This window comes from Taeniopygia guttata, chromosome 2, assembly GCF_048771995.1.
Source record: "Taeniopygia guttata chromosome 2, bTaeGut7.mat, whole genome shotgun sequence".
NCBI lineage: Eukaryota > Metazoa > Chordata > Aves > Passeriformes > Estrildidae > Taeniopygia > Taeniopygia guttata.
In genome coordinates, this window is record NC_133026.1 from 99,433,013 (window position 1) to 99,460,423 (window position 27,411).

The 27,411-nt window shown below is 38.6% G+C and overlaps 1 protein-coding gene across 2 annotated transcripts; it reads left to right on the plus strand.

The window, feature by feature from the left end:
* The first annotated feature begins 461 nt into the window (after positions 1 to 461).
* Positions 462 to 27,397, plus strand: PTPN2 (protein tyrosine phosphatase non-receptor type 2). 2 transcript variants are annotated; one of them, XM_030265949.4, is made up of 10 exons: positions 462 to 718; positions 3,283 to 3,373; positions 10,848 to 10,948; positions 11,590 to 11,688; positions 12,834 to 12,971; positions 18,192 to 18,401; positions 19,796 to 19,954; positions 20,691 to 20,881; positions 22,410 to 22,511; positions 27,033 to 27,397. In XM_030265949.4, exons 1-10 carry the CDS (start codon positions 650 to 652, stop codon positions 27,052 to 27,054), a joined length of 1,182 nt encoding a protein of 393 aa, XP_030121809.3. In that variant the 5' UTR covers positions 462 to 649; the 3' UTR covers positions 27,055 to 27,397. The 2 variants fall into 2 exon arrangements, with proteins under 2 accessions (XP_030121809.3, XP_030121810.3); XM_030265950.4 differs by lacking the exon at positions 27,033 to 27,397 and having other exon boundaries at positions 22,410 to 26,347.
* Positions 27,398 to 27,411: the final 14 nt, after the last annotated feature.

The following is a 27,411-nucleotide window of genomic DNA, read 5'->3' on the forward strand; positions in this document are numbered from 1 at the left end:
GCCTGAAAGGAGGTGTTGGCCAGGCGGGGGTCGGTCCTTCTCCCGGGCAAGCAGCGACAGGACAAGAGGACGTGGCCTCAGGCTGCGCCAGGGGAGGTTCAGGTTGGAAATTAGGAAGAAATTCTTCGCAGAAAGGGCGATTAAATATTGGGACGGACTGCCCAGGGAGGAGGCGGAGTCTCCTTGCCTGGAGGTGTTTAAATCAGGATGTGGCACTTAGTGCCATTGTCTAGTTGACGCGGTGATGTTCGGCCACAGGCTGGACTCGACGATCTCGGAGAACTTTTCTAAGCGAACTGAGTCCGTGATTTCTGTGACAACAAACCCTCGGCGGCCGTCTGGCGACCGAAGCCCCCGGCCCTGCCGAGCCGCCGCGACACCTGCGCGCGGCCCCGCCCCCGCCGGGCCAGTGACGTCACCGCAGGTGCTTCCCGCCTCCTGGTCCCGGGGAGGCGGGATCGCCACGGCTCTCGGTGGGCGGGGCGAAAGCCGCGCATGCGCCCGACGCCGGCTGCGGGACACCCGATCGCGAGCGTATGTGCGCGCCCGCCGCAGGCGCGAGGCGGGGGGCTGCGCGCGGGCGGTTGCGGGCTCGCCGCTCGGCCTCCTGCGGACCGGCTCGCGCGCCCTGGCGGCCGCCGCCATCGCCATGTCCGCCGCCATCGAGCAGGAGTTCCAGGAGATCGACGCCACGAACGACTGGCAGGCGCGTTATCTGGTGAGCTGAGCGGCGTGGTCGGCTGGAGCCGGAGCGCAACAGGGAGGGAGGAAGGGCAGCGGGGAGAGAGACTCGCGGGCCGGCAGCGGCCGTGCCTGGCGAGCGGCTCCGCCGCCGCCTCAGCGGCGGGGAGAGCGGAAGTCGCTGGGCCAACACGGCTCTCCCCCTCAGGTGCGAGCAGCGGAGCCGTGGGCAAGCGCTGGGCATGCGCACTCGGGGCGGGCGCGGAGGGGGGCGGTGGCGCGCAGGCGCGGGGCGAGGTGCGTGCGCGGCCGCGGCGGCGGCGCTGGTTCCGCGCTGCCCCCGGGGCTGAGCGGAGCGGGGCCGGGCCGGGCCGGGCCAGCCCAGCCCAGCCCAGCCCAGCCGCCGTGCGACTCCCGCCGCTTGCGGGCGGCGTGGGAAGCTGAGCCCGATAGTACGGATTCAGCCAAGGCTTGGGTACCCCCCCCCTCCGCCTCCGCTGGTTCGTGCGGCTGCTCCGGCACTGTGCTCCCTCCTCAGCGCCCGCTCCCTCTGCCTTTGGCCAGCTCGGCATCCACTGCGGGGGTTCTGCGCGAGTGCTACTTAATAAAATGCAGTATTTGCATTATTTTTTTTTTTAACGAGATTAAGAACTTCCAAGAACAGTCAGTTCCGTAAAACAGGCATTACGTATCAGCTGGTGTCACTAGAGCAGTTTTTTAAGCCCCCAGTGTTTTAAAGCACTATTTCACAAATGAGGAAAGAGAACCAAGCCCCAAGGTTTTCTTTACTGACTTCAAGTTATGCTTTTTCTCTGTTAAATTAGTAATTTATTTGATTTGTACGTGATTCAAATACAGTATCTCTACTGCAGTGTTTCAGATGTTGCATTTTTGGATATAGATGTATTACAAATAAGTAGGATCTAGCACCAAGCCTGACAGAGTTCAGGAAGGGTTTAGACAATTTAGACAAAGCTTTCAGGCACATGGTGTGGTTCTTTGGTTTATTCTGTGCAGAGTCAGGAGTTGGACTTGATGGTCTTTGTGGGTCCCTTCCAGGTCAGGATGTGCTGTGATTCGGTGTGATGGCTGGATATTATGTGGGAAAACTGATTTCTGAATTAGTCATTACATTTCTTTAAGTTTATTTCTTTTTAGCAAACCTACCCTCCCACACCATCACTGTAGAAGTGTTCTCCTTATTTTAATGTTTCTTTACCAAAGCAAGGGTCTGTTTCTTTGCACTGATGGTGCAAGTGCTTTAAGAAACAAAGTATGTTGCATCCTGTTACTGAGTAATAAAAAATTTACCTTTCATGCAGAGCTGGGTGTGAGTGCCTGCCAGATCCATTGGTTCCATGAGCAAGCTATCAAAGCTTGTCAACCATGTAAACAAGCAATTCCAGTGTACTGTATCAAAATAGATAACCTAATAGATCAGGAGGTTTTTACACAAATATGTGGAGTATTGGTGCTTGGCAGTTGCTGCTCCACATTGTGATTTATATTCTTTGCTGATTGGCAATACATTTTAAAGAAAGGTCACGCAACCAATGCTAAAAATTGGAGCTTTCTTTTATACATTACATTTCCGCTGATGCCCTTTCTGGCTGTGTTCATTGTCTGGGAATAGACTAGGCTATTTAGGAAGTTTGAAGACAAAGATAGTGGGAACATTGAGAAGACCAAAGAATGCTCAGTTGTAATAAGAAGTCTAAATGCCCTTTGGGACATAATGATCAAATGTAGCAACCTAATCTAAAAATGGAAGGAGAATTCAAAGTAAAATATTGTTAATTCTGTACTGAGCAACATTTCTGCTGAGATGGCATCAGTACAGGGATATAAATACAGAGTAGAATACACTGAAGGCTGTTTTCAGTTTTCTACATAGGGTAATTCTGTATATCTTAGGGAAGTTGTAGAAAAGGTGCACTCAGGGAATAAATCAGTAAAACAGAACGTTCAGACTGTGTAAACAGTAGGGTCCTTAAAACAGTGTGTGGGTCTGAATATCTCAGACATTATTAGAAGGTTTGTGCAAATGTGTGGGGAGACCAGGCTTTGATTCACATTGATATTTCTGACTCTAGAATTCTTCGTATTGGCTTGTGTTTAACTACAGTTGTATGGGATGAGCCATCAAACCACCAAGAATAATCCTATGGCCCTTAATATTAACTGGTTCACTTAAGTTTGTGGGGTTTTACACTGCTAGTCGCTTTAAAGGAGCCAGCAGAATACTGCTGTTGCATCTGAGTCCCTTACTGCTTTGAGAGATAATGTGCAGTTCTGAGGTAAACTGTAAATGTAATAAATATCTGGGATTAGGGCTATTTTACCCTTTGATTCTGATCCATAGGTTGCTTGTCAAATGGTGCTTACATATGGTACTTTTAGCCAAATGTAGGAAGATCTAAATGGTGGCAATTTGGCCATGAATGAAATATGTCTTCTGAGCGAAAATGATACTAGGGGCAGTAAAACTTGGTTTAAAAAATGTTAGTTATTAGTAATGCTGCTTAATTAATAGTGTGTGTAGAACATTAATCTTAATCGGGTTGCTGGCTATTAGTCAATTATTTATTTTGTCTTTTTAAGGAAATCCGACATAAATCCAGTGACTACCCTCACAGAGTTGCAAAATATCCAGAAAACAGAAATCGAAACAGATACAGAGATGTTAGTCCATGTGAGTATCTTTTCTGCAATCATTGCAGTAAACTTACTAGACCTTCTCTTACCCTGTTGACACTGGAGGTGATAAATCATGGTCATTGCAAATTTTGCATTTTGTTTATTTCTGTAGGCATGTATTGTGATAAATGTGAGATTTTTGGTAATGCATACACAAATGTGTATAACAGGAGGAAGATGAGTCTGCATGTTAAGCTCATTGTACTGAATGCTGAATGAGAGATGGTTGAAAATCACAGGTATTAGTGTATCGGTAAATTTATGTGAGCTACAGAGTAATGTTCTATAGGTACTTTTCTAATAGGGAAATTATTGGTTTACTAGTTCTTTATATGTTGTAAAAAACGAGTATAGAGGTTAAGTTAATACACCTTGACTTAAAGAAACGTTTTCTTTTTGGACTGAGTGATTCTGTGCATTTTTAAGGTGGTGTGGATAAATGCCACTCAATTTCTACTGTTGCTTTAAAAAATGCTTGAGATTTTGTTGGTTTTGCCCATATAGTAATTAAGATATGGAGTGCTTCGTACTTCTACTAATTGCAATAAAATGGTCGTTTTGACATAATGATCTTATGTCTCATGTGAAAAAAAAAAAATTTAGACCAGCTTCTTTGCTACAGAGATGCTGTGGGCTTCTTTTCATCAGCATTTTACTTCAGAAGTTGTAAGCCAAAATTATTGCAAAAAGATATGTGAGCTAGAGATAGGGGAAAAATGATATAGCTTTAATTTTTTTTTGCCATATATTAAAACTGGGACGGATAACATGTTTATGTATTCCTTACGAAGTTTCCCAGAATACTGAAGGGTCCTGAAAACCACCTTGTTACTGGATCTAGAGTTTTTGGAGAGTTGCTGGTATATCGGGGCTTTTCATTTACGAGCCTGATCTGAATACCTATTCTAAGATTTGGAGAAGTGCTGAGCTCCTTGTTTCCAGTTGAAAGTTGTGGTGACAGCATGTGCATAGCACTTCTCAAAATGGCACAGAAGGGGTCTTGGATTGAGTCGCACTGGTCAGATGCAGTGCTGCTCCTTAGGCTGCTGCCGGGATGCTCTGCTGACACAGTGAACTCATACCAAATGGGTCCAGTCTGGCGTGGTGCTGAACCCCTGTGCTGCACGCTGATGAAACGGAACTCAGGAATTCAGTGCATGGCCTCCTTGCTGTGTCTGTGTGGCATTCCACTGGAGGAGTGTCCAGTGCTGAGGAAGATACCTCACATACGCAAGCCTGACTGACTTTCACCGTAGGCTCAGGAAATGGAGCCAAGCCTCTGGTGGACACGTGTTGGTCTGTGCAGAGGCACTTGGGTGTCCCAGCTTTGCTGTTCTGCTGCAGCACAGCATTAGCATCTTACCAGTGCTGAAAGAGATGTTTTGTTTAATTTGTTTCATACCTAAGTTGCAATGGGGGTTGTAAGATGAGAAGGCAGGAAATTAGATTTGAGCTCAGAAGTCCCAGATTCTAGTCCTGGATCTAACATCCTATGCAATTTCCATGTCAGACACTATCCATGCATTTATCTACTGTTTCTCCCGTACATAAATATAATTTATGTGAGTGAAAATTTGCTTTCAAACTGTTTGTGCTTTTTTTCTTTTTAAAAATAGTGTTTCTGAAAGAAATAAAAATACATATTATTATTTAAGTAGTATCTAATAATGCCTCCAGGAATACATTTTGGATGTGACTTGTATTCATCTCCTGCAGTTATGTGGAGCTCAGTATTTTCCTTAATCATGGCATGCCTTTTAAAGTATTGAAGAGCATCAAACGCCTTACTTTAGTCATGGCAAAACCTGCTTCTGAAGTGCATGTTTAGCTAGTAGAAAAAAAATATGAATGATTGTATTAATTCTTGAACCCAGTGCAAAAGCAGAGAGACAGATAAAATCTAGTATTGAAGTAGTGGTTGTGCTTAGGAAAAGGCTAGAGCTTTTCTGTTACACTCTGACATAGATTATTACATGATGAATGAATGAACCGAATAAGATGATGAATTTTATGAAGAATGTGCCAGTTTCTAGCATTTATGAAAGAAGGATGGTTTGAATTGGTCCATCTAGATAGCTTTGCAGAAGTGGGCACTAGGAACAAAGCTTTATCAGGATTACAGAGCAAAACACTGTATTTGAACTGGCTCATTCCTCCTGAATTTTACTTCTGTATTTTTAAATATGACTCAGTTACTTCAGTGAGGATGAGAGTTGGGAGCAGAAAGAGGCCTGGAAGGGGAGTGTATGATAAATAAGATTTCAAGGTAGCAGTGCCTAAATTTCAAAGCAGCTAGGATAAAAGCTGCATGGTTTGCTCACTATGGTGAACACATCTAATTGTGGTGCATGTATGGAAGGACATGGTGTTGCAGAAATGCAAGACAACTCAGTCTCACACAATCTTGATGCCTCAGTCCTTCACTTTGCAAATTTTGCTGCTTTTTAACAGTGTTTAGGTGAAAAACAGGTGATCTAATATATCAGATAGTTAAAGGCCTTCAGAGCCAGCTGTTGGACTTTTATCATCATACTGGAAGACATAATTTAAAGAAAGAGTTTTATTTCTCCAAAAGCAACGAAAAAATAGTTTGTTAACCATCGTAGCTGCCGAGCCAGTGTCAAATCTGAGGTGGTGTGTCTGCAAGAGGAAGTGCAAAGGTTCTTCAGTTTTACGGGAAATATGGCAATTACGAGTCCAGGAAAAAATATTTTGGGTTGGTTTACCCCATTTCAACTGTGATACCTGCGACAAGTACACTGAAACTTGTGTCTGTTACATACATTTCTAGATAAAAATTTATTTGTTTGCTGGGAAAGGCTAAGCATCTCTGCCCATTACAGTTGAGTTTCACAGTATTTCCTGTTTAATAAGTATTTTTGTTAGTGTCCATTTTTGTTGGCTAAAGATCTGTAGCATAGATAAGTTTGGTTTGGTAGAAGCCCTCAAGAATTACTGCCTTGCTGAAAAAAATAGCAGTCTAATAGTTTGGTATTAGTCTAAAATAGGCAGAGAAGTATTTTGGCTGCATAGTACTGAAACAGGAAGTTAATCCGAGATAGGTTTGGTTTGACAGCCAGTCATTTCCGGACAGATGAAACCATTTCTCAGAAAACGTTTTTGACAGAGGAAAGTAACTTGTGAGGTTTTTATTCTTTATTAATAATTTTAATGAAACTCCAAAGATTTCTGTAATTAACTTTCCTTCTAAATCTTATCCTTAGTTGTTATCAGAGGAGTCTAGTGTCTCGGATTGACTGTAAACACCTTTAGAGCTGAGTCCCAGATTTACAGGCAAGAATGAAATCCCCTCAGCAAAATTGGCAAGATTTGTTTTTTGCCTTTTGCTTTTGAAGGGTAGATGAGGGTTTACACAATTTTCTCTTCAGCCTTCCTTTGTAATATGGTGTGTTGCTCAAGAACCTGTGTCATCTGAGCATTTTTGCTGAAAGATCATGTTGCTTTTGGAAGATCTTGCAAGGTAGTGATTTCTCATGTTTTCTTCCTATGGCCTTGAGTAGGTTTTGTGTCAGATCTTTCAACCATAGGCTTAAAGTTGGCATAGAGTACAGGAGAGGAACACAAAGAGAATTGTGCTTTACAGTGAATAGAGTTGGAGCTGATTTGAATAGTTTTACACATGGTGCTGATTAATTATCATTGCAGGAATGTTTATTCCCTTTCTGTCCTGTGCTTCAAGTGTATGTGCTGAGAACAGGAAGATGTTCAGTCCAGAATAAGCCTACTTCATTTCTTGTCCATATTAGAAGGTGACATTGGTGATTTTTATTGCATTATCTAATGATTCTCTAAAACATCTTACCATGTGAAATATTGTAAAATAAACTCAAGATGCTGTTGAATTTGGAGATACTTCTTCCTTTGGAGTTGGGGAAGAGGGGAATTTTATAGCACATGCTGATCTAAACTTTAATGTGCCTTAAGATGTTTGCCTGTAATCCTGCTTACAATTGTAAGGATGCTATGCAGTAGTGACATGTGTATTTTGGTGTGAATACATTTCGGTGGTGAGCGAGGCCATGGCTGATATGATGGCATTCATTCTATACAACCAGTGCCACGGTGGTGAGGAAAAGTCATTTTGTCTTTCCTTTGCCTTGGGCTACCTCTGAAACTCGGGATTGTAAGTCTAGTGACAGTATTGCAATTTGAATAATTTAGCAGTTCAGATAGACTAGATTTAGATTAGTGAAATTGGAGGGATTTGTTGGTAGGTGGGAAACGTTAGGCAGGGTCACTGGGATGGCTTGTGGCTGCATGTTTTATTTATGACTTTTTTAATCCACTAAGTAGCATTTCTCCTTCCTCTATTGTTAATAGCTCTATATTTGGGGGACCAGAGACATCTCTTAGATAAAAGATAATTTTGAAGTTATACAGTGTTGTAGAAACACAGTTGTTTTATAATGAAAACCTTTCATTAACTGCAAGAACTGCATGATGTAAAATGCCAAACATTTTGTATCTTGATTTTACCTGGATCTGTCATTTTCTGTTAAGCAGGAGGTGAGCAGATTGATGAGTGTTGTGAAGATTTGGCATTATTTGATGCATGGGAAGTATTTTCAGTGGGACAGGGTTCCACTGGAAATGGGTAATCAGAGTTTGCTTATCTCAGACAGGGTCATTCTGGGAGTGTTTTTGCTCAGTGCAGGAGCCAGAATGAGAATAATTTTAAGGTTTCCACTTCCTTTTCAGGCTGCATAGTTTGAAATAGGGGAATTAGCACTTCAGAAAAGCAGTACTGTATTTTAGCTGCTGTGGGCATGGCAGCACATAAGCTAAATCTTATCTTAAAGATGGGTTTATCATTCATATAAATCTAAGTACTTCGTAACTGGAAATGCGGGAAATGCATTACAGCTAACTCACTGTCAAAAGTTGGCTTGCTTCAGTTAATTCAGAAGAGCAAGCCAGGGTTTGAATGAGGTTTCTAGGTCATTGTGTCCTTTAAGAACCTCATCCCTTGAAAGAAGAGAAATCAATATATTCTAGTGGGCTTTTTTTTTGTACTGTGGACTGTCTGCCAGAGTACTTGCAGGATCTCTGTTTTAACTGGGGAGGGAGAGGGAGGTTATCTGTGCATAGAATTAGTTATTAAAGGGACTTTAAAAAAAGCAACTTGCAAAACTTTATTAGTCATGTTTACAAAGCAAAATTTATAAGAAGGGAAAAATGAATCTGAGAATGTAAGGATGAAAGTAGGAAACCTCCGTAGAGGCTGCAGTTATTTGCCCCTGGCAGCAGTACAGCAGCTGCCGCTGGGTCATTAAACTGTTAACAGCGCTTGCTTGCGTCACCTTTCCGAGAACACTGGTACCGGTATGTGTGATTTACTATAACAAGATCTTAAGTTTTTCCTGTTGGCAAATGACATGTAATATTTACAGAGGTCTTGGTTTCTTTCCAGTAGAAACATTTCAGATAAAGTGATACATGAAAGGAAAAAGTAATGCTTTCCTATCCTGGCAAAATAATACAAAGAGATATATTTTACTTTAAAATGCACATGTGTCTTAATTTTGCTGTGTCTTGGCTTTGATAATATTTTTTTTTTTCTTCACACAGGGGTATCATAAATCTTTTAAGACTCCTGAAAGTTAAGATGGTGTTGCCTTACAACTGGAATGCTAACGAAAACAGACTAACCCAGTATATTTCTCATGCTTTTATATAAAAAATAAATTTTCAGCATTTTTCTATTCTCTGCACATTAGTATATGACTGCATATAAAAGCTAGGAGCTAAGGGAGATGGGGCAACAACCCCAAATCTGAGCGCTTCAGCAGCAGAAAAACAGTTCTACTTTACTGTTGATTTCTTTACTTGACTCCAACAAGATCATGTTTGGCAGTTGCCAATAGCAGATAGATGAGAGAGAATGTAAAGGCAGATTAAGACCTAGTAAATGTTCTTTTCCCAGGTTTCCAAACACATGGAAAGTATTAATATTAAATCATACAAGCAGTCTGTAGAACAAGAGTCTAATTCACTAACTGTTTTCTGATTGCCATCAGCTTTTTGCCTATCCAGGTTTATATTTATGGATTTCTGAGATAAGCCTTCTGCTTCACAGGCTGGCTGTGAGTTCATCTATTGTAGTTGTGCTGAATTTGATACTTGGTAGTTGCTCATGTCCTTTTGTGTTTCCCAAAGTGTTTGTCTAAAGGAAGTGAACCTTTTGGTGCAAGGATGGGTGGGCTGGCATTTTAACAGCAGTCTAGGCCCTAATTGAGTTTTCTATGTTAGACTAGATGAATTTAGTTTAAAAAACTGGTATTGTATTGTAATTAACTCTACTGTCAATTTCCTTATGGAATCTCTTCCATCTCTTCCTGAGATACGTTGAAGTTTCTTAAATTAATTTTAGTTTTGCTGGTTTTAATTTACTCTTCTTATTTTGCTAGGTGTTGAGCTTCAGGAGGTTTACAGTCAGTTGAATCTCATTTTCTGGCATGTAGTTGTATACAAATTTTAAACTGAAAGCACTGTTTATTTAATACAGTGACCAATAAATGGCTGAAGGATTATTTACTGTTAACAAGTCTGATTACCTAAATGTCTCCTAGAGGTTCATAAACCTCCTAGAGATTCATAATTCAGATACTAGAAGGTTCTAGAACAACCACAATGACTTTCTATTATGCAGTTGTTTAGTTTGACATTATGATAATCTTTCTCATATTAATGGTAGAATTTTAAACAGAATCCTTTGCTTGCCTCAAGGGGAATTGTCAGTCTTGCTTGTGTAATTTTGAGATGAAATCATGTTGTTAGATTAGGCTTCATTTAATTGGATGATTTGTTGACTATTTTTGGTTTTGCATGTGCTTTTTTTAGTTTTTTATGTTGTATAATATTAGACAATAGTTTACAGGGAAAATGAAATTGATGAAATTCAAGCCTGGCTTGAATTAATGCCAGTAGATTTTACTGGGATTTTTTAAGCTGTGTGAGCTTAACTTTATGATTCTACACCATCCTTTGAAACTTCAGTTCACCAGAAATCTTTGAATTTTGAACTTAGGAAATAATGCTGTGGAGTGATCTGGTGTGATAGAATGGTGTTGTCTGGTGCGAGTTGTGGTGCTGTTGTAATAAGGAAATGCACCTGTTGAGGGATGACTGTGAGGAGTTCTAGGCTTGTGTGGGAGAGATATTTTGTTTGCTTAGGGTTTTTTTTTTTTTTAAAGAAAAATAGGTATTCCAGTTTTCTGAGTAGTTTCTATGAATAGCTGCCTGAAATGACTCTGATGGAATGCTGATGGGAGAATGGGGACTGTTATCAAAGTTAACATGAGAAATTACTTTCACTTACTTGTAGTTTGCTGTTTGGGTCATACAGCACAATTTAGTTCTAGTCGCTTGTGGACTAGACCTAAACTTGCCTGTTAGAGTATTCATCGAGATGGATGCATCGTTAATTCTTAATTTTCTTTGAATTTTAGATGATCACAGTCGTGTAAAACTCCAGAACACCGAGAATGACTATATCAATGCCAGCCTAGTGGTCATAGAAGAAGCCCAGAGATACTATATTTTAACACAGGTAAGCAGTACAATTACTGGCTTATTACAGGGATTGAGCATCTAGGGAGGGGGATTTGTACAGTTGTAATTTGTATTTGGATTGTTTCTTGTCTCCATGAATTGCAAGTATGTCATTATTGCATGAATTACAATATCTCATTGTGACATAGTTGCTAACAGATTATTTTATATTTTAAGAAAAGCTAAAGAGGATATTGAAGTATGAGTAATTTACTGCATATTAAGCTTCTCAAATACTTCCTGCTCTTTTCTTTAGTTCTTTTCTAAATAGGTTACAACAATACTTCTACCCCTTAAGCCATCTTGTATCTTTTGAGCATGCCTGCAGTAGCTTTTTTTCTAACAGCACAATAGCAGTGATGATTAAACCAAAATATCCCTTCCCTGAGTTCTTACTATTTTGTTGGTTGCTTTTGTTTGCTATTTTTTTTCTTAAAAAAACCCAGCCTTTCTAAGTCCTGGAATTATCTGTGCAGTGTGGCTACTTTCTTGCCTGCCATTTCTATAATTCTCTTAATAATTAGTTTAAACTTAATAGGAAGACTCTTTCCTGTTTCCCCCAGTGAACTATTAACTGGTGCTCAAACACTGATTTGCCTATACAGTCTCATGCCTATTTTTGTATTTTTTACTACGTAGGGTCCACTACCTAATACATGTTGTCATTTTTGGCTAATGGTATGGCAACAACAAACCAAAGCAGTGGTCATGTTGAACAGGATTGTTGAAAAAGAATCGGTAAGTGACATTAGGCCTAAAGTTGTAAAATAAGCCCCACAATTTTGATACAGTTGAGCAATGTTTGATTGTTACGTTAGAAGAACTAACAAACGTTCTCAGTGGTGTGCAGTTAACGTAACAGTGTAAATGTGTAGTTAATGTAACAGTGAAGTGAGGGAGCCAAGACCTACAGTTCAGTTTGGTGAAAATAGCATCTAACAAACATACATCCAGAAAGGTGAAAGTAACATTCTGAGAAAGGATGTACAGTTAGAACTGATGAGGAGTAGAGGCAATGTACGATGTTCCCAGAACGAAATGGAAGGTGGGAAAACAAGTATCTTTAGATGAATTCTTCTAAATGTAGTGGAGTAGTGTATCTGTTACATAGAGATGTTAGCTGTAACAATGAAGGCAGACTGCTGCCCAAGAACTGTTGAATTGATCTAGTTATTTTTGATTCTTTAGAACCAGTGGTGTATGTGCAGAATACACAAATCTTCGGTTATGATGTAGTTCTCTGCTACAGTGCCTAAAGGCATTGCGGATTTTTGTTATCAATGCATGTCATTTGAGGTTTATTTAACAGGTTTGTGAAAAAAAATTTGACTGGTGGGTTAAAAAGTCACCTGTTTTCTTGTGCAAAAATTTTCCTACAGAAAGTTTGAGTGCAGAGCAAGAAGAATACAAGACAAAGAATAGTTTTGCATTGGTTTGTTAGTTAATTCTTTTGTTTCACTAGTACCTTCCAGTATTCAGCAAGCCTGGGTAGAACTGGGTGTGGTAGATGAGTTCGGTAAATGTGCAGGTGTGCAAGTCAGAAACAAAGGGGGGAACTACTGAAATAGCTGAGCAGAGATCTCAGTTCCCTGTAGAGAACGAGAGGGAAAGCTTAAGATGTATCTCAAAGCTTGTTAGCCATGTGATGGAAGAAAGCATAAACATGTAAAACTGGAACACATCATAGCCACTGAAACAGTTGTAGCAACTTGTCTGTAAACATTATGGACTTCAGGAATTCCTCAAAGTGGGAGCAGGTACTTGAGTCTACTGTACTGAACAATGTGGACTCTGAATCTGCACATGCAAAGCCTAAGATACTAAGATATTTAACAAGGTTTTTCTTTTTTTCTTTTCCCTTCTCTTTAAAAAAAATCCACTAGGTGAAGTGTGCACAGTACTGGCCAACAAAAGAAGAGGAAGTTATGACATTCAGTGAAACAGGCTTCCGTGTGAGACTAGTGTCTGAAGACATCAAATCCTATTACACAGTACATCTTCTGCAATTAGAAAATATCAATGTAAGCTTTTCTCAGTTGGTTCAGCTCCTATTCATGAGCTTAAGTGTATCATGTGGACAACTTAGCATGATGTCACTTCAGGTTTGAGTGAGCTTTTACACTGGAAATTTTAATGCACTTTGTTTCTGAGAATGTTGAAGATGCTTGTGTGGAAATAAGTAAGTGATTTAGACCTCAGTCTATACATTAGGAGAGATAACATCTTTGGCATTTGTATACTTGTATTTTCCATTTGGCAGTACATTAACATGCTGAATTCTAAATGGCGGTAGTGGTGATTCTAAGAGGAGCTGTAAGAATTAACTTAAGGGAGGAACACAAGAGTGGAAAATTCTGATTTCCTTTGACTATCAGATACCTGACAGAGTAATTACTGATTTTGTACTGGAACTTGAGTTTTCTATGTAATTTAGTCCAGCTGTCTTTTAAGTTTTTTGGGGGAGGAGTGATTACCACCTGTAGGTAGGTAGGTAACTTTATCTCGTCTTGCTTACCTCCCGTTTTGCTCCACAGGACCAACCATCCCTTTCTCTTAAAAAAATAAGCACTTTGACAGTTTAACCAAGTTAAGCTCAAAAAAAATTGTTCCTGGCCTGAGCTTGGCTTGGAATTGATTGCTTCTGTTTCAGAGTGGAAGACAGGATTGAAGAGCTTGTCTGTTTGTTCCAGCTATGTCTTGTAAGATACTCTCTCTCCCTATAAATCTTGCCTTATTTTAATTGAAAGTGCTAGTATGGCAAGTTTTCAAGGTCATCTTTGTCAGAGAACTTGGGAAAGGAAAGCTTGAAGATGTTCTGCATGTTGTTTTGTACAACTATTGATATATTTGTTCCCAAATAATTGAATTTATAATAATTATTGATGGTAGTACTATGAGATAATATTTAATTCATAACTTCCCTCATGCGATTAACATGATAAAACTTGGCATGTTGTTGGTTGGTCTTCTCCATGTTAGAAGAGCTCTATGAAATCCTTTTCCTGCTGACCTGAAGAATTTCTCTTGAGTAGTTTGTTTATTAACAGCAAAGGCAAAAAAAAAAGATGAGTAATGTTGGCTAGCTAGTGCCTGAAAAAGACAACTCTGCCTTTTGGAAAGCTGAGGCAAGTTTTCCTTACTACCAAAAAGGCTTCTTCATGGAATTGTTTGGCTAATGTTGGCTCTTACTTTTACACTTCCTATTTTCAAAGGATGCCATTTTCTTTATGTGTTTACGGTTGAATATAACATTAACTGGAAAATGCAGAAATGCCTTAATGAACAGCACAATGTATATATACTGTAGGAGACTTTTGAGTTGGAGCTATTGAGCACTTAAATTTCCAGGTTTGTTTTGGACCAGCAGTGCAGGCCTGTCAGCACTGTACAGAGTTTCTTGTGTGTCATTGTCCTGGTTTAAGACGGCAAACCCAGGACAGTCATATAAATCAGTTTCACAAATACCAATCTTTCTGTAATTAATTTTTATTTTATATCTCTAGCACTCTGGTAAGGCTTCATGAATATTAACTTCAATGCATAATATTTATAGAAGAAGCAGAACATACTTGGTTACTCAAGCGAAAAAAGCTCCATAGTTTCTAGTCTAACACTGTCAGTGTTATATGCAGCCTTTTGTGAGAATTCGATAATTATACCATAAAACTTCTGGGAACTGAGTATTTGCAGTAACTTGAAATGTGAGCTTAACTGTGTTTATGTAAGTTATTCTGCAGGGGCCTTTGGTGGAGGCAGAGCGTAAGACATTTAGCCACTCAATGCCTGGCATATAGGATGACTCATGAACAAAATATACTCTGAATGCCAAGAATACTTAAAATTTAGTATTTCCTTGAAAACAGAGAGAACCAAGGCTATCTTTATAATGCAAGCATTCTGAGCTCAATTTAGTTTGTATTACTGCAGCAAATGTCTTTAAGACATAAACAAAATGCAAGTATATGAAGAAGTATATATAGGTATATATAAAATACGGTCATAAGGTGTTTATGCTGTTACCAGTGAAACAACCTCTGAGTATTTGGTTGGTTCATTTTGTTGTTGTGTTAAAGATTATTTAGAAATACAGGTGGGATTTTTGAGCATTTTGGTAGTGTTTTATTCAAGTTCAAACTCTCAGGTGACTGAACAACCTGAATTTGCTCTTAAGATTTTTTTTTCCTTTTTGTTTTGTGTGATTGGATAGTCACTGTTAAAAGGTTATGGCAAGGCTTGTTTTGCTGAAAGTTAACCTAATGGGCTATTCCTTTTCTGCTCAAGTCCTCATGTGGATCTCTTAACTTGGAGCTTCTGCTTTGATCATCCTTTGATTATACTGTTGATGTTTCCAGCAGTCAATGCAGAGCTGTGCAGTGTGGTGTCTGCTTTGCAAGTTCATCAGGTTTAGATATCTTGGTTATTTATAGAAAGCTTATTCCAGTAGTTCGTAAAACTTCCACAGTTTGAGTAATTTAAAAACAAAATAGTCAAAATATTGTTTAAGTATTTATATATAATATTATATATATATATATATAATACTTTGTTAAGTCAAAGTATTGTTTAAGTGTTGTCCCATGGTCATTCAAGGATTTTTTCTTTTTTTTTTTTGGTAGCTAGTTTTAGGGAATAAATCTTTGAAAATTGCAATGTGGTTACCACACAACTAGCTGGTTTTCTGCTACCATGCAGAAATATATAATATTTCTGTGTTATATCTCTTGTATATTACATATAAAATTTTATAGTACCTGAGTCTTGAAGTCCAGGGTTTTTTTATTTTAAAAGATTAGCTAGTTTCCTGGTAACACTTCAAATTAAATTAGTTGTTATTTAACTTTGAATTTTTGTCCATCGACAGTTGTGAATCAAAAAGCCAGACCTCTTCTCGTAACAGTCCCACGTCACTTCATGTAAGTGCTGCATGGCTCAGTGACTGGGAGTTGTTTAAGGGAATGTGGTAGAGATCCTCACAAAGGCAGTGTTTCAGCTGTGCAGCTTGACTGCCAAGCACCACTTGAAAGAGCCATTCTGTTTAAGAGAGCAGTGTGGGAGGTTTGAAATACTCAAATGGGATTTGGCTGTAGGATTAGAGACTGTGAATTCAAAGATGACCAGCTGGTTCTAGTGCCTCGCAATGGGACTCTTGTAGAGAGAAGAGACTAGGTATTTCTATAATGAGCTGAAGGGATGGAAAAACATGGGATGGATAAAGCCTTCATACAAGAAAGGAAAGAAAAATGTAGTTTTGTGGGTTAGAGCAGAGTGACATGTACAACAGCACTGTTTCATCTTTCTTTTAGAAATAACTATTTCAGATTAGTGTATATAATAGGGTGACACTTAGCCATACTTTGTTCTTTTTCTTAGGGAAGTAGAGTGATTGTTATGGATGGGATTGGGGTAAAAAACCCACACAAAAGAACCCCCCACCAAACAAAAGCCCACACAAACAAGCCCCACAGGTCACCTTGTTTGAGGTGACAGAAAAAGGCATTTTTACCTTTTTGAGGTGTAAAGGATGCTTTTATCTGGAATGCTCTTTCAGAATGTTGAAGTAGGGAGTATCAATTACTACCTGCATCTAGATTCTTCTTCATTACTACCATCTAGATTCACAAGAAACTATTTCAGCCATTACTTGGCATGTGCGTTTAGCTCACCTCTCCAGTTTTCTTCCTAATTTTGTTTCTAAAGTGTTGACTTCTCTTAGTTTTTCGTAGAAATAGAGAAATTACTCAAGTGTTACTTACAGATTTCTTATGAAAAATGTCTCCTTCATGATTTTTAAACAAACAGGTCATTTGGTTCATTTGTCAGTTAACTTGCTAATTGAAAAAATGAGAAGAGCAGTAGGAGAGCAAATGCAAACTCTTTAATGCTTTGCTCCAGACAAAGGGAAGTCCCAGTATATTTATACAGTTTTGAGTTTGATACTCCTTTTTTCCCCTATGAAATCTTAACGTAAATTCATTTTCCCAATATCGTAGATCACGTTTTGTGTTGTCCTTGTTGAGCACCTAGCCAAAAGACAAAATATTTCGGGAAGATAACTGTGCATCTGAGAATGACTGGACTCATGTTAATATCCACTGCTTTCTGTGAAAGTATTGGCTGTCTTGCAGTACTGAGCATTGAAGGCACAAGACAAATTGGGAGACTTATTTTTGTCACTGCAGAAACCAGGAAATGTATTATTTTAGTTTCACAATGGAATTTTGTAAGTTGTCTCTCATAAGAAGCAGAAACAGACTGAACAGATGAAGAACAGTGGAATTTATTTTATCTCATGGCTATATTTTACTGTTGCTGAAGAATAGGTTTTCTGGAATACATTGATTTTAAATCCTTTTGTGTTCAGACTTTGACAAGGTTTATGTAGGTGTCAGTCTATGTGGAAAATTTAATAACTGAATTAATTAAAAATTAAAGAACTGAATTAATAAATTATTAAAAAATAACTAAAGATTTATAAAATTATTGAGCTAAAATTAGAATCACCATGGCAAGGAGTAGCATTTAACAGCAGGTCTGAAGTGAGTTCTATAAAAATGTGATCAACATTTCATTTACATACTCTCTTGCTGTTATTTCAGTACTTGCAGTTAGTTGGTTGTGTTAGGAGAGGAACTCTAAAAGAGCAGTTCTAGAGCAGCTGTATGATTTTGGAATCCTCCTTTTTTACTTAAAAAAGATAGAAGATGTTCCGCAGAAGTCTTGCTAGACATCCTGCTGTATGGGTTTTATAGCCTTTTCCAGGAAGGTACGCTTCCTGCTCCTCTCAGTAATGTGGTTAGTATAAACGAGATGTAATACCTCTTGGCATTAAAACTTGCTTGAAGCAAGAATGCAGAGTGTGTACAATGCTGACATGGGTTTTTTCCAGTCATGTTAATTCTAGCTATCTAATAACTGCTGTCAGACATTGAACTGCATTACAAAGAAAGACATTTGGGAGTAAGTAGTAAAGCAAACCAAACATAATACTGGAAGTTTGAGAAGAAGAAGAAAAAAAACCCCACATGTGGTAATAATTGCAAAGGAGAAAATTACCAACTCAGATAACTGCTTCTGCGTGCACTGTTGGTTTTCATCCAGCTTGAAGCAAGTTACTGAGTTGTTTGTCTTAATGGGAGGTTAAAAATAGAAAAGAGCTGTTGATTGAGATTGCAGAAATGTGCACTAACTAAGCCAAAGAGGAATGCTTTCTAGTTCTAGTGTTTATTTGTTTTCACTTCTAGAGTGGTGAGTCCAGGATTATCTCTCATTTTCATTATACTACATGGCCAGACTTCGGAGTTCCTGAATCCCCAGCTTCATTCCTGAACTTCCTCTTTAAAGTCAGAGAATCTGGTTCACTGAGTCCCGAACACGGACCTGCAGTAGTTCACTGCAGTGCGGGAATAGGACGTTCCGGCACGTTTTCATTAGTAGATACTTGTCTTGTTCTGGTAAGTGTTTGTATTTTCTCTGTCACCCCTTCCCTTGTCCTGACACCCTGCCAACCTTCCCAATATGGGCTTTTTGGTCAGAAGGCTTTACAAACATTGAAATTTGTAAAACTTGAATGTTTGAACATTGAAGTAATGACATTCCAGTGGAAACTTAAATTAAGACATCATGCTTTTTTTTCCCTTCACATATTTTGATGGCAAAAACACAGCTCTTGAAATACATTTACAAATTCCTCTTGAAGTACCCCAGGACAATTACATATTCTCAAAGCTTCCTGGAAAGTAAATTGTAAACATTCTTTTCCTTTTATGTAAGATGTGCTTAGAAAAGGTTGTGGATTGGTTGTTTTTTCCATATGAAAAAAGCTTGTGACTATATATTGAGATGATTGAATCTGTATTTTTTTTCTCCAGAGCCCTTTTCTTAAGCATGCAGAAAATTGTTATCTGAACTAGGATGAGAACTCAGGCATGCCCCTAATTCTTCTGCAGTGTGTATTGGAGGGTGGTGCAGAATTTCTCCTGCTGTGCAGCCCTCTGGGTAGTAGGCTTGGCAGCCAGTTTCAGTGCCACGTGAATGTATAGATTGTTTGCTTATAGTGAACTGCATCATCTGTAATTGCTCATGACATGAGTGTACCTTGAATGTTAAATAATACTTTAAATAAATCAACATTTTTTTTGGACTTGAAAGTCCAGGCACAGAGTTTTCTCTTTGTGCTTGGTAGTAGTAAAAAGGACAGCACAGGTTTAACTGAAGAAGAATTTCAATTGAATTACAAGAGACACATGTTCTGGTTTGGTTAGATCCTCTTAACTTTTTTTTTTAAAACTTATTTTTCTTTGTTTGGTTGGGTTTTTTTTTTGTTTGTTTTAGGCATTTTGAAAAGCATAGGGGTATATTTTGATGCAAATGTCCTTCAGAAACACCCTGTGAATGTCATGTGGGGACAAGCATGTGCATTGCTTGGGTTCAGGGTTCTCTTTAAATAAGGAAAATTCTGCTATAGACTGAATTGCTGTTCTATTCAGAAGCAGTAGGAAATATTACTGTACAGCTCTGATTCTTATAGTCCTATTTCAAAGTCCAAATACAAGCCTAAATAAAATTGAGCATATCTATATATCTTAATTTTAGGAGTTAATATTAAAGGGTACTAATTTATTTGTTTAATACATAATCCTTGATTTGTTTGTAGTAAGTTTTCATTAGATGGTTTGCATTTTTCTTTCAAAAACAAATTAGAAATAATTTGATATGTTAATCTTCCATGTAACTAATAGAAGCAAAATATGGAGAAATTAATTTTTAGATTGAATTTTATTACTGATTTTTACTTGTAATTATTTTGTATATACTGTTAACACTTTCAATGTAACTTGCTTTACAGATGGAGAAAAAAGACCCATTTTCTGTAGATATTAAGAAGGTTTTACTGGATATGAGAAAATATCGAATGGGACTTATTCAGACTCCTGATCAACTAAGATTTTCATATATGGCTGTAATAGAAGGAGCAAAATTTATAATGGGGGATTCAACTATACAGGTAAATATTCTGCTCCATGTATTTGAACAGCAGATTGCAACAGTAGTAAAACATAAGCTCCAGATTATTTTAAAACATGTAATTTTGTGGGATTTAAATAATTAGCCTTTTTCAGTAGATGCCTAAGACGTATCAAAGGGTATCTCTTCAGTGCCTTCTATCAAACTAAACTTTTAACCATGTGTATATGTCCCCTCTTAGTAAAAATATGAAAATGCTTTGTCTGTCCAAATGTTTAAAAAGAAAAAAAAAGGTTGTTGATGTTTTCAATACTAAAACGAGAAAGTAATGTCCAGGATCACTTTGAAGATAGCAAGGATATTTTTTAGACTTTCTTGATCTTTGCTATTTTTCTAGCAGGTAAGTTGCCTGATGCTACAGATAATATTTATTAGTAAAGTTGCTTTGTTTCTTCATAGCCTTTAAAATTTGTGTTACAGTTAGTACGATTTAGCCAAATTTGGGTGCAAAGAAATTACCAAATCTCACTGTTTTATTAGTGTGGCTTGCAGACACTTAACAGCTTTGTTAAGTAGCTGGGCCTAGGTGGGAGGGAGAACTGGGAAAAAAGGCTTTGAAAAACATTTAATTCTGCTTTCATATACTAGGGCTCTTTTATTTTGTTGATTTCTTGAAATTACAAATAGAGCAGATAAGCTAAAATGCATTTCCTTTCTTTGTGGTATTGCTAGTGGTCTGATTCTTCCCTTAAGAAATGTGTTCTCCTTGTTTTTAGAAACGCTGGAAGGAGCTCTCTAAGGAGGACCAAGCGCCAAGTTCAGAGCAGTCTCCTCCACACCCAACCAAAATAACCACAGAGAAGTACAATGGGAACAGCATAGGCCTGGAGAACAATGATCAGATGGAGAAAATAAACACTGACCTGTCCACTAAGGTTCAAGATATCACAGATGGGAACATTGAAAAGTAGGCAAGATAAAGAAACTTTAAAAAGGCAGATAGACTCTCTCAAAAGACTTAATTATTAGGCTGCTTTTCTTACTGTAAAAACATTCAAGATCGTTCTGCAGTAGCAAGGGAGAACAGGTGGTATTTGACAGTCTTATTTAATGATTTAGTGAAACTACCACCTCAATGATTCCTTGTGATTTGGTTTTACTGTTCAGAAGTCAAGAGAAAAAAAGCAAGTGTCTCTAACTGAAGCAGCTAGATCTCACACTTTTCTTAACAGATTGTCAGTGAACTCCACTGTGAAGTGTGAATGAGGTCCTAAAGTTGTCCAGCATAATTTCATACTGATTTTTAAATACAATGCTAACTTTTGTTTCAAAAATTACATGGTTCCTCAGAAACACAAAGGTTTTATCACATACCACTTTCTGTGTCATGGTTGAAATTGTATTATTGGAGCCATGTATTACCCTCTGTTCGTGTTAAATCTACCTGCTGTGAGTAGTTTCCTGTGGTTTAGCTGTGAAATTGCCTTTCTTTTAGGAGAAATGATGCCTCAGCTAGGAGGCACAGTGTCATTTGGACCTTCCCATATGTGGATTGCCAAATGTTGATCCATAGCCAGAGATCCAGAAACTGGGTCAGGGCTGTGCCAAGCTGAGCCATGTGGTGCACAGGAGGCAGGATGTGTCCCAAACGGCTGCAGCCCGAGATGAGACACAGCAGTTCAATGTAGATAGGCTGGAATTGCAAAATAACTGCTGGCTCACCAAATGCCCCAGTGAGTTTCTTTCTGTGTCTTCATGTGTGCTTTGAGAGAGAATGACAGCAATTCTGTAGTTGTTTGAAGGAGCCCTTCACTAGAAGGAGTGAGGCTATGGGTGTATGTGTTAGAAGTCAATCTAAGTTGGTTTTTGTGTCAGAGTTATGCTGTCTTAGAGATTTCGAGGGCACTTTTGGAGACCTGAATTACAAAGTTGTCCTGCTAGTGTGACACACAGAACTTGGCCTTATTGTGTGTCCTTTATCAAGATCTGGTTTGCATCTTGAGATGACTACTATTAAACTTACATGCAGTCCTGAGTAGGGGTTAGGGGCTGGAGTCAGTGTATCATTGAGGCTGCTGTGAACTCTGCATTGGAGGTGCCCGTGTAAATACAGTGGCGCTTGCATGTGGCACCTGGCACTACATATAAAGGCAGCCTCCGCACAAAACATCTCAGCCACTAAATGGGGCACAGACAGGGGTGAAAGACTCGGCTCAGATAATTAACTAATTCTGTTCTCTCTCAAACTCATAGATGAAGTACCGTGTACATCTTTACATCTGTCATTTACTTCTTTGTGGGGCTTCACTATCTGAAACTCTACATCAAGGTGGTTTAAACATAATAAAAGATTGTTTGGTTTGAATTTTATATACTGCTGCCATATGCTGCTGGTGGGTTAACTATTGGGAGTGTTGGAAAGAGGTTTGTTTTAATATTATAGTAGCCTTTTTTCCTTTTCTTCAGTGTAAGATTCACCTTTTTTTCTTTTTAAGTTCTGTCCGAAAACGACTGCGGGAGGATAGAAGAGCAAACACAGCACAGAAGCTGCAGCAGATGAAGCAGAAGCTAAATGAGACTGAAAGAAAAAGAAAAAGGTGGTTATACTGGAAACCTATTCTCACTAAGATTGGGTTTGGTGCACTGATTTTAGTTGCTTTTTTTTGCTGGAAAATGTATTCTCAAGAACATTCCTTGTAAGTGAACAGTAAGTGTGACTGCTCCAATAGCTGATTTTGCTGGAAGGTAATGAGTAGGGGTGTGACTTTAAGCATAAACTCCTTATTCCTGGAATGGGTACAGACTGTTACATACAATAGAGAAGTGATGTAAACTTGATCTCATGTCGACATCTCAGGACTTTCCGCTGCAGGTACTTAGAAAAATGAACTGCTGCCCCCCACAGAATTGATGGATTTTGTTTAATATGAGCAGGTCCAAAGTTGCTGCAATTGTTTATACACTTTTTAGCATGGTGTTCTACCAGATCTTGAACAAATGCTGAACCATGGAGGTTTAGCTACTGAAGGCTGTCTGGATTTAAATTTACATGCCTGACATAAGCAATAAACAGTGTTGTATCATTTACATTATTAATGCAAAGAAGTTATACTTAAATTGTAATGTGTAATGTACTAGTGACATGAACATAAACATTTTATATTCTTATGACCTAGGATAAATATATTTTATAATTGCATATTTAATCTTTTTGTAGTTCACTGTACTTTTAAAAGATCAGTTTGTACAAATTTCTGACCAAAAGAATTTAATTTTGAAACTAAATGTAATTATAATTTGTGCATGAAAAGAATAGTGCAGCCATTCCCCATATTCGACTCTCCAGTTTGAAATGAGCAGCTAGGGGTCTGATGAAGCACTTGCCAATTTCTACTATGTTAATTTGCATTCCTTATTTATTTTTTGTAGTTTTCATTATTTAAGACGTGGAATTTTTTTTAAGGTTTTGAGAACTTAGCCCCCACTGAAAGTCATACTGTTGATTAATGTATTCAGACTTCAGCTACTGTTTGAAGGCCAACATTGTTCAAGTTCTGACATTCCATTAAATGTAAAACATATTTTGTGTGTCTACAGATTTTAATTGCTAGAAAGAATAAAATTAATCAGTAATAGTTGTAGAAAGCACATCAAAGGAAACGGTAGTTGAACTTCCAAGGGTGGCTCTAATAGAAAAGAAATGTTGGTAGTGTTCTGCCATACCCAGTGTTTTCAGCTGTATGAGCCACTTTGGTAGCTTCACAAAGTCTAGAGCTGCTTTTCAGGTTCCCCAGCACTGTATTAGACATGCTAGTAAAACACATAAAGACTAATATTTTGGGAGTATCTATGCTAAAGCCCCTTTAAAATGGAGCACTCCCTTTCCATTACTTGAATAGTTACACTTTCTACATAGTAATTCAACACAAACCACTTTCTGCCCTTTAAATTACCTTTGAATACAGAGATGTATAGCTGAATGTAGCTTGTTGTTCAAGCTAGGATCTAGTAGTTTGTAGGATTGGATTGTACTTTGAAATGGGAATTTTATTTATTCAAGCATTGCCTTGTTGGGTAACTTCAAAGAAGTTATGTTTTCTCCTTCCGTTTTCTAAGCTTGGTTGTTTTCTGTTGGGCGTGGGGTCTAAGGGGTTTTCTTCCACTCCCCTCCCCCATTTTGTAAAGCACTTCTTGGATTTACTGCTGAAAAATACTCAAAGAGCTGGATGATTATTTGCTCCTTATTCAAAAGAATTTACTTCAAAGTTTTCCAGTATGTCCAAGCTTGGTAGTAACATACAAGGCATGGGGCCCAATTACTCTGACATTTACTACACGAAGCTAAGTGCAGTTTACTCTTTAAAATTCTCATTTCGCAATAGCTAATACTATTCTGGACTACGGTCTTTGTATAGTAAACAAACGGTGAAGGGTCCAGATGAGGAAAACAAGTGTAGTTTCATGGAGTACTGGATTTGGGAAGTTGTATGTCAGTAGAATAAGACAGTTTGCTCCATGGCATTGCTGACCAACTGTGCAGCTTGAATAGCAAAATGACTGCTGGGACACAGCACAGGCAGGCAGCTCATTTATTTTAAGACATTTCACAATTTTTACAACCACAGTAACTTTTAGCCAGCAAGAAGACTGTCAGAAGATTTTTTTTTTTCCTCCTTTAAATTGAGGATAGGTTTTTCAGTATCAGCTGTAATTGCTAGTAGGTGTAAATGTATGTGCCTTATAAAGATATTTTGGTTATGGAAAAATACATGGAATGTAATTTAAATGCTTTTGTAACAGAAATATTCCAGATTTTATTCTAGATACTTAAAAGCAGCTAAGGAAAAAGTGCAGGCGAAACTTGGACTGATACCACACTGTTATTTATTGCCCTTCTTTTGGCATGAGGACGATTTCCTGGGCTGCCAGTATCCTACAGGCACTGAGCTCTAACCACAGCTTGTCAAGTTGTCACTTGATTTTTTTTTTTTTTTCCTGATTCCATCTTCTAAATTCTAGCTTTTCAATTTTCTTGATCCTGAGTAAGCATTCCTCAGTTCAGGGTGGGGCAGGGCAGGGGGCAGCCAATTCAGATCACCTCATACTCTGTTACCTTCTTGATGCAATAAAGCAGGACTTGCACATTCAGCAGTTGTTCTGTAAAAGTTTGGTTTTGTAATTGCAAGTACCTTGGGAGTCTTAAATGTTAATAATTTAAGGAGGATGAACCAGTACAAGCCTTGGACAAAACTATTTTGAACAGTGAATTGTTTATGATAGTCTGAGAATAGTAAGGAAAATCAAATTATTGGTCTCTTTTTACATTCCAGGAAATAATTTGGATAAAAATCTTCTTTCTGGTCCATCAATAATCCTTAAAACCCAAAATCTGGAGGATTGTTTTCCTTGCTGCACACTAAGCCCTTGTGATACTTTGTTATTCTGGAGGATTTAAATTTTGCAGCATTTTTGCACATCTTGGATGTTTAATAGGAACAAATATGGGCCAAAAGGAAAAACTGTCAATCCCAGTCATCTCTATCATAGGAAATGCTTAAAGGGTGAAATTGAAGGACATGCCTTCTGATCCCTCTCCTCTTCCCCTCTCCAGTTTCTGGCAAACTGGTGCCTGGTCTCATGCTAATTTTAAAATGTCGTTGGGCTTGATTCAAAATTGGTTTTGGTTTGGTTCATGTTAGTTTTCCCCCTTCTCTGGAAATGCATCATTCAAAATATTTGATGCATAGTGATTAAATGTTTGACTCTCAGATGAACACTTGTGTACAAATCACGCACGTTTTCATAAATAAATACCTAGCAAACATTTGCACCTCCACTGCAAGGGGTTTGCAAGATTGGAACTAATCCTCTAGGTTTCCTATTTGGGTTCTTGGTGCAGGGACAGTCCACTTAGTGACGGTACATCTGTATTTTTTTTGAAATGTATTAAGTAAAATAATTCAGTGTGAAATAGCAATTTGGAAAAAACCTCTGGATTTGTTATGCAAGTGAGATGTTGCCAGTGAAATGTGGCTTATTCTGTTAAACCTTGAGTAATATGGTTTACTGACATCAGTTTATGTCCCCCTGAAAAGGGAAGAGGCATAAATGTGTATGCATGTATGTGTGACTGGATCATGCAGGCGATGAAAAAGCCTGGTTAGCTTTATGTTTATTGAATGTAAACCAAATTATTTAGTTTGCTGTTTGGCATTATAGTAAAACCTGAGACACTTGAGGACTGCACGAGAAACTAAATTAACAGTGACAAAAGAGGAAGTCTTCTGCAGGGCTGAGTGGCTTAAGCCAGAGGATGGTATTTGCAAAGGTGATGTGACACACAGTAGTCTTCCTGGGCCTTTTTGTTTGCCCCCAAAGTTTTAAGTCAGTCTTTCATTTTTATGTACAAAAAATAAACGTGTTCAAAATTGCATCTCTGTCTGAGTCTTTATTTAAATTGGAAGGATAAAAACTTGGAAGCCCTCTTTCAATGTGTCATAACTGGTGGAGAAAAGCTGCTTTATGAATCAGTGTAGTGCTTGCAGAACTCAGACTCATTTTACCTGTAGTAGCTCAGGGATGTGGTGCTGTAAACACCAAGGTCTCTTTCTGTAGATTCGAGTAGAGCCTTCCCTTGCCTAAAAAGAAAATATCCAGTGCTGGGGTGTCTTTCTCACTACAGGAAATCTTTGCCTAGAAACAGTTACTTTCGAGCTGCTGTAGCTGGATTGGCCTCCTGTAGCATCACCTCTATGAGAGGTGATGAGTTTTGAGATGCAGCCTGCCATAGTCCCTCTGAGGCCTAAGGAGACTTCTGCAGTGCTTTTGGTTACATGTGTGAGGAAGTGGTTTGCTGGACTGAGACCTGTACTTGAAACTCTCCAGCAAGGATGTGCCTTATACTGTAACATGGAAATACCTTCTGGAAAAGCAACGGCTTTCCTAGAGTACTTGCTCAGAGGCAGTAGTTGCTCCAGGGAACACATGAGAAGCTGTTTGGTGTTGCCAGTGAGCTTCAAACCTGCTGTCAGTTCTTAGCTCTTTTTTTTTTTTGTTGTTGTTTTTTATCCCCGTATTCTGTACTGAATCGGTGACTTTCTTTTGGTTGTATGTCGCAGGCCGAGACTGACTGACACCTAAGCCTTCGAGACTTGTGAATATTCTGCAGCTATAAACTGCAAATTATTGACATGCAAAGCGAGACATGACCCCCCCCCCTCTTCGGGAACAAAAAGTGAGGTCTGTTAAGTACCAAGAAGACCTCAGTTATCTGTTTACAGCGTAAACTGCACCGAGGGGATGAAGACCACCAGCAGCGTGTGCTACTTTGCAAAACGAAATAATTTGCCATCTTGTGTTTTTATAATGCCTGTATTAATGTAGAAAGATGTAAAAGAAATAAATTAGGAGGTATTTTGTTTTGTACTGCCATTCTTATTGTATTTTTATACTTTTTGGCAGCATTAAATATTTTTTTAAATTGCTGATGTGCTGTTG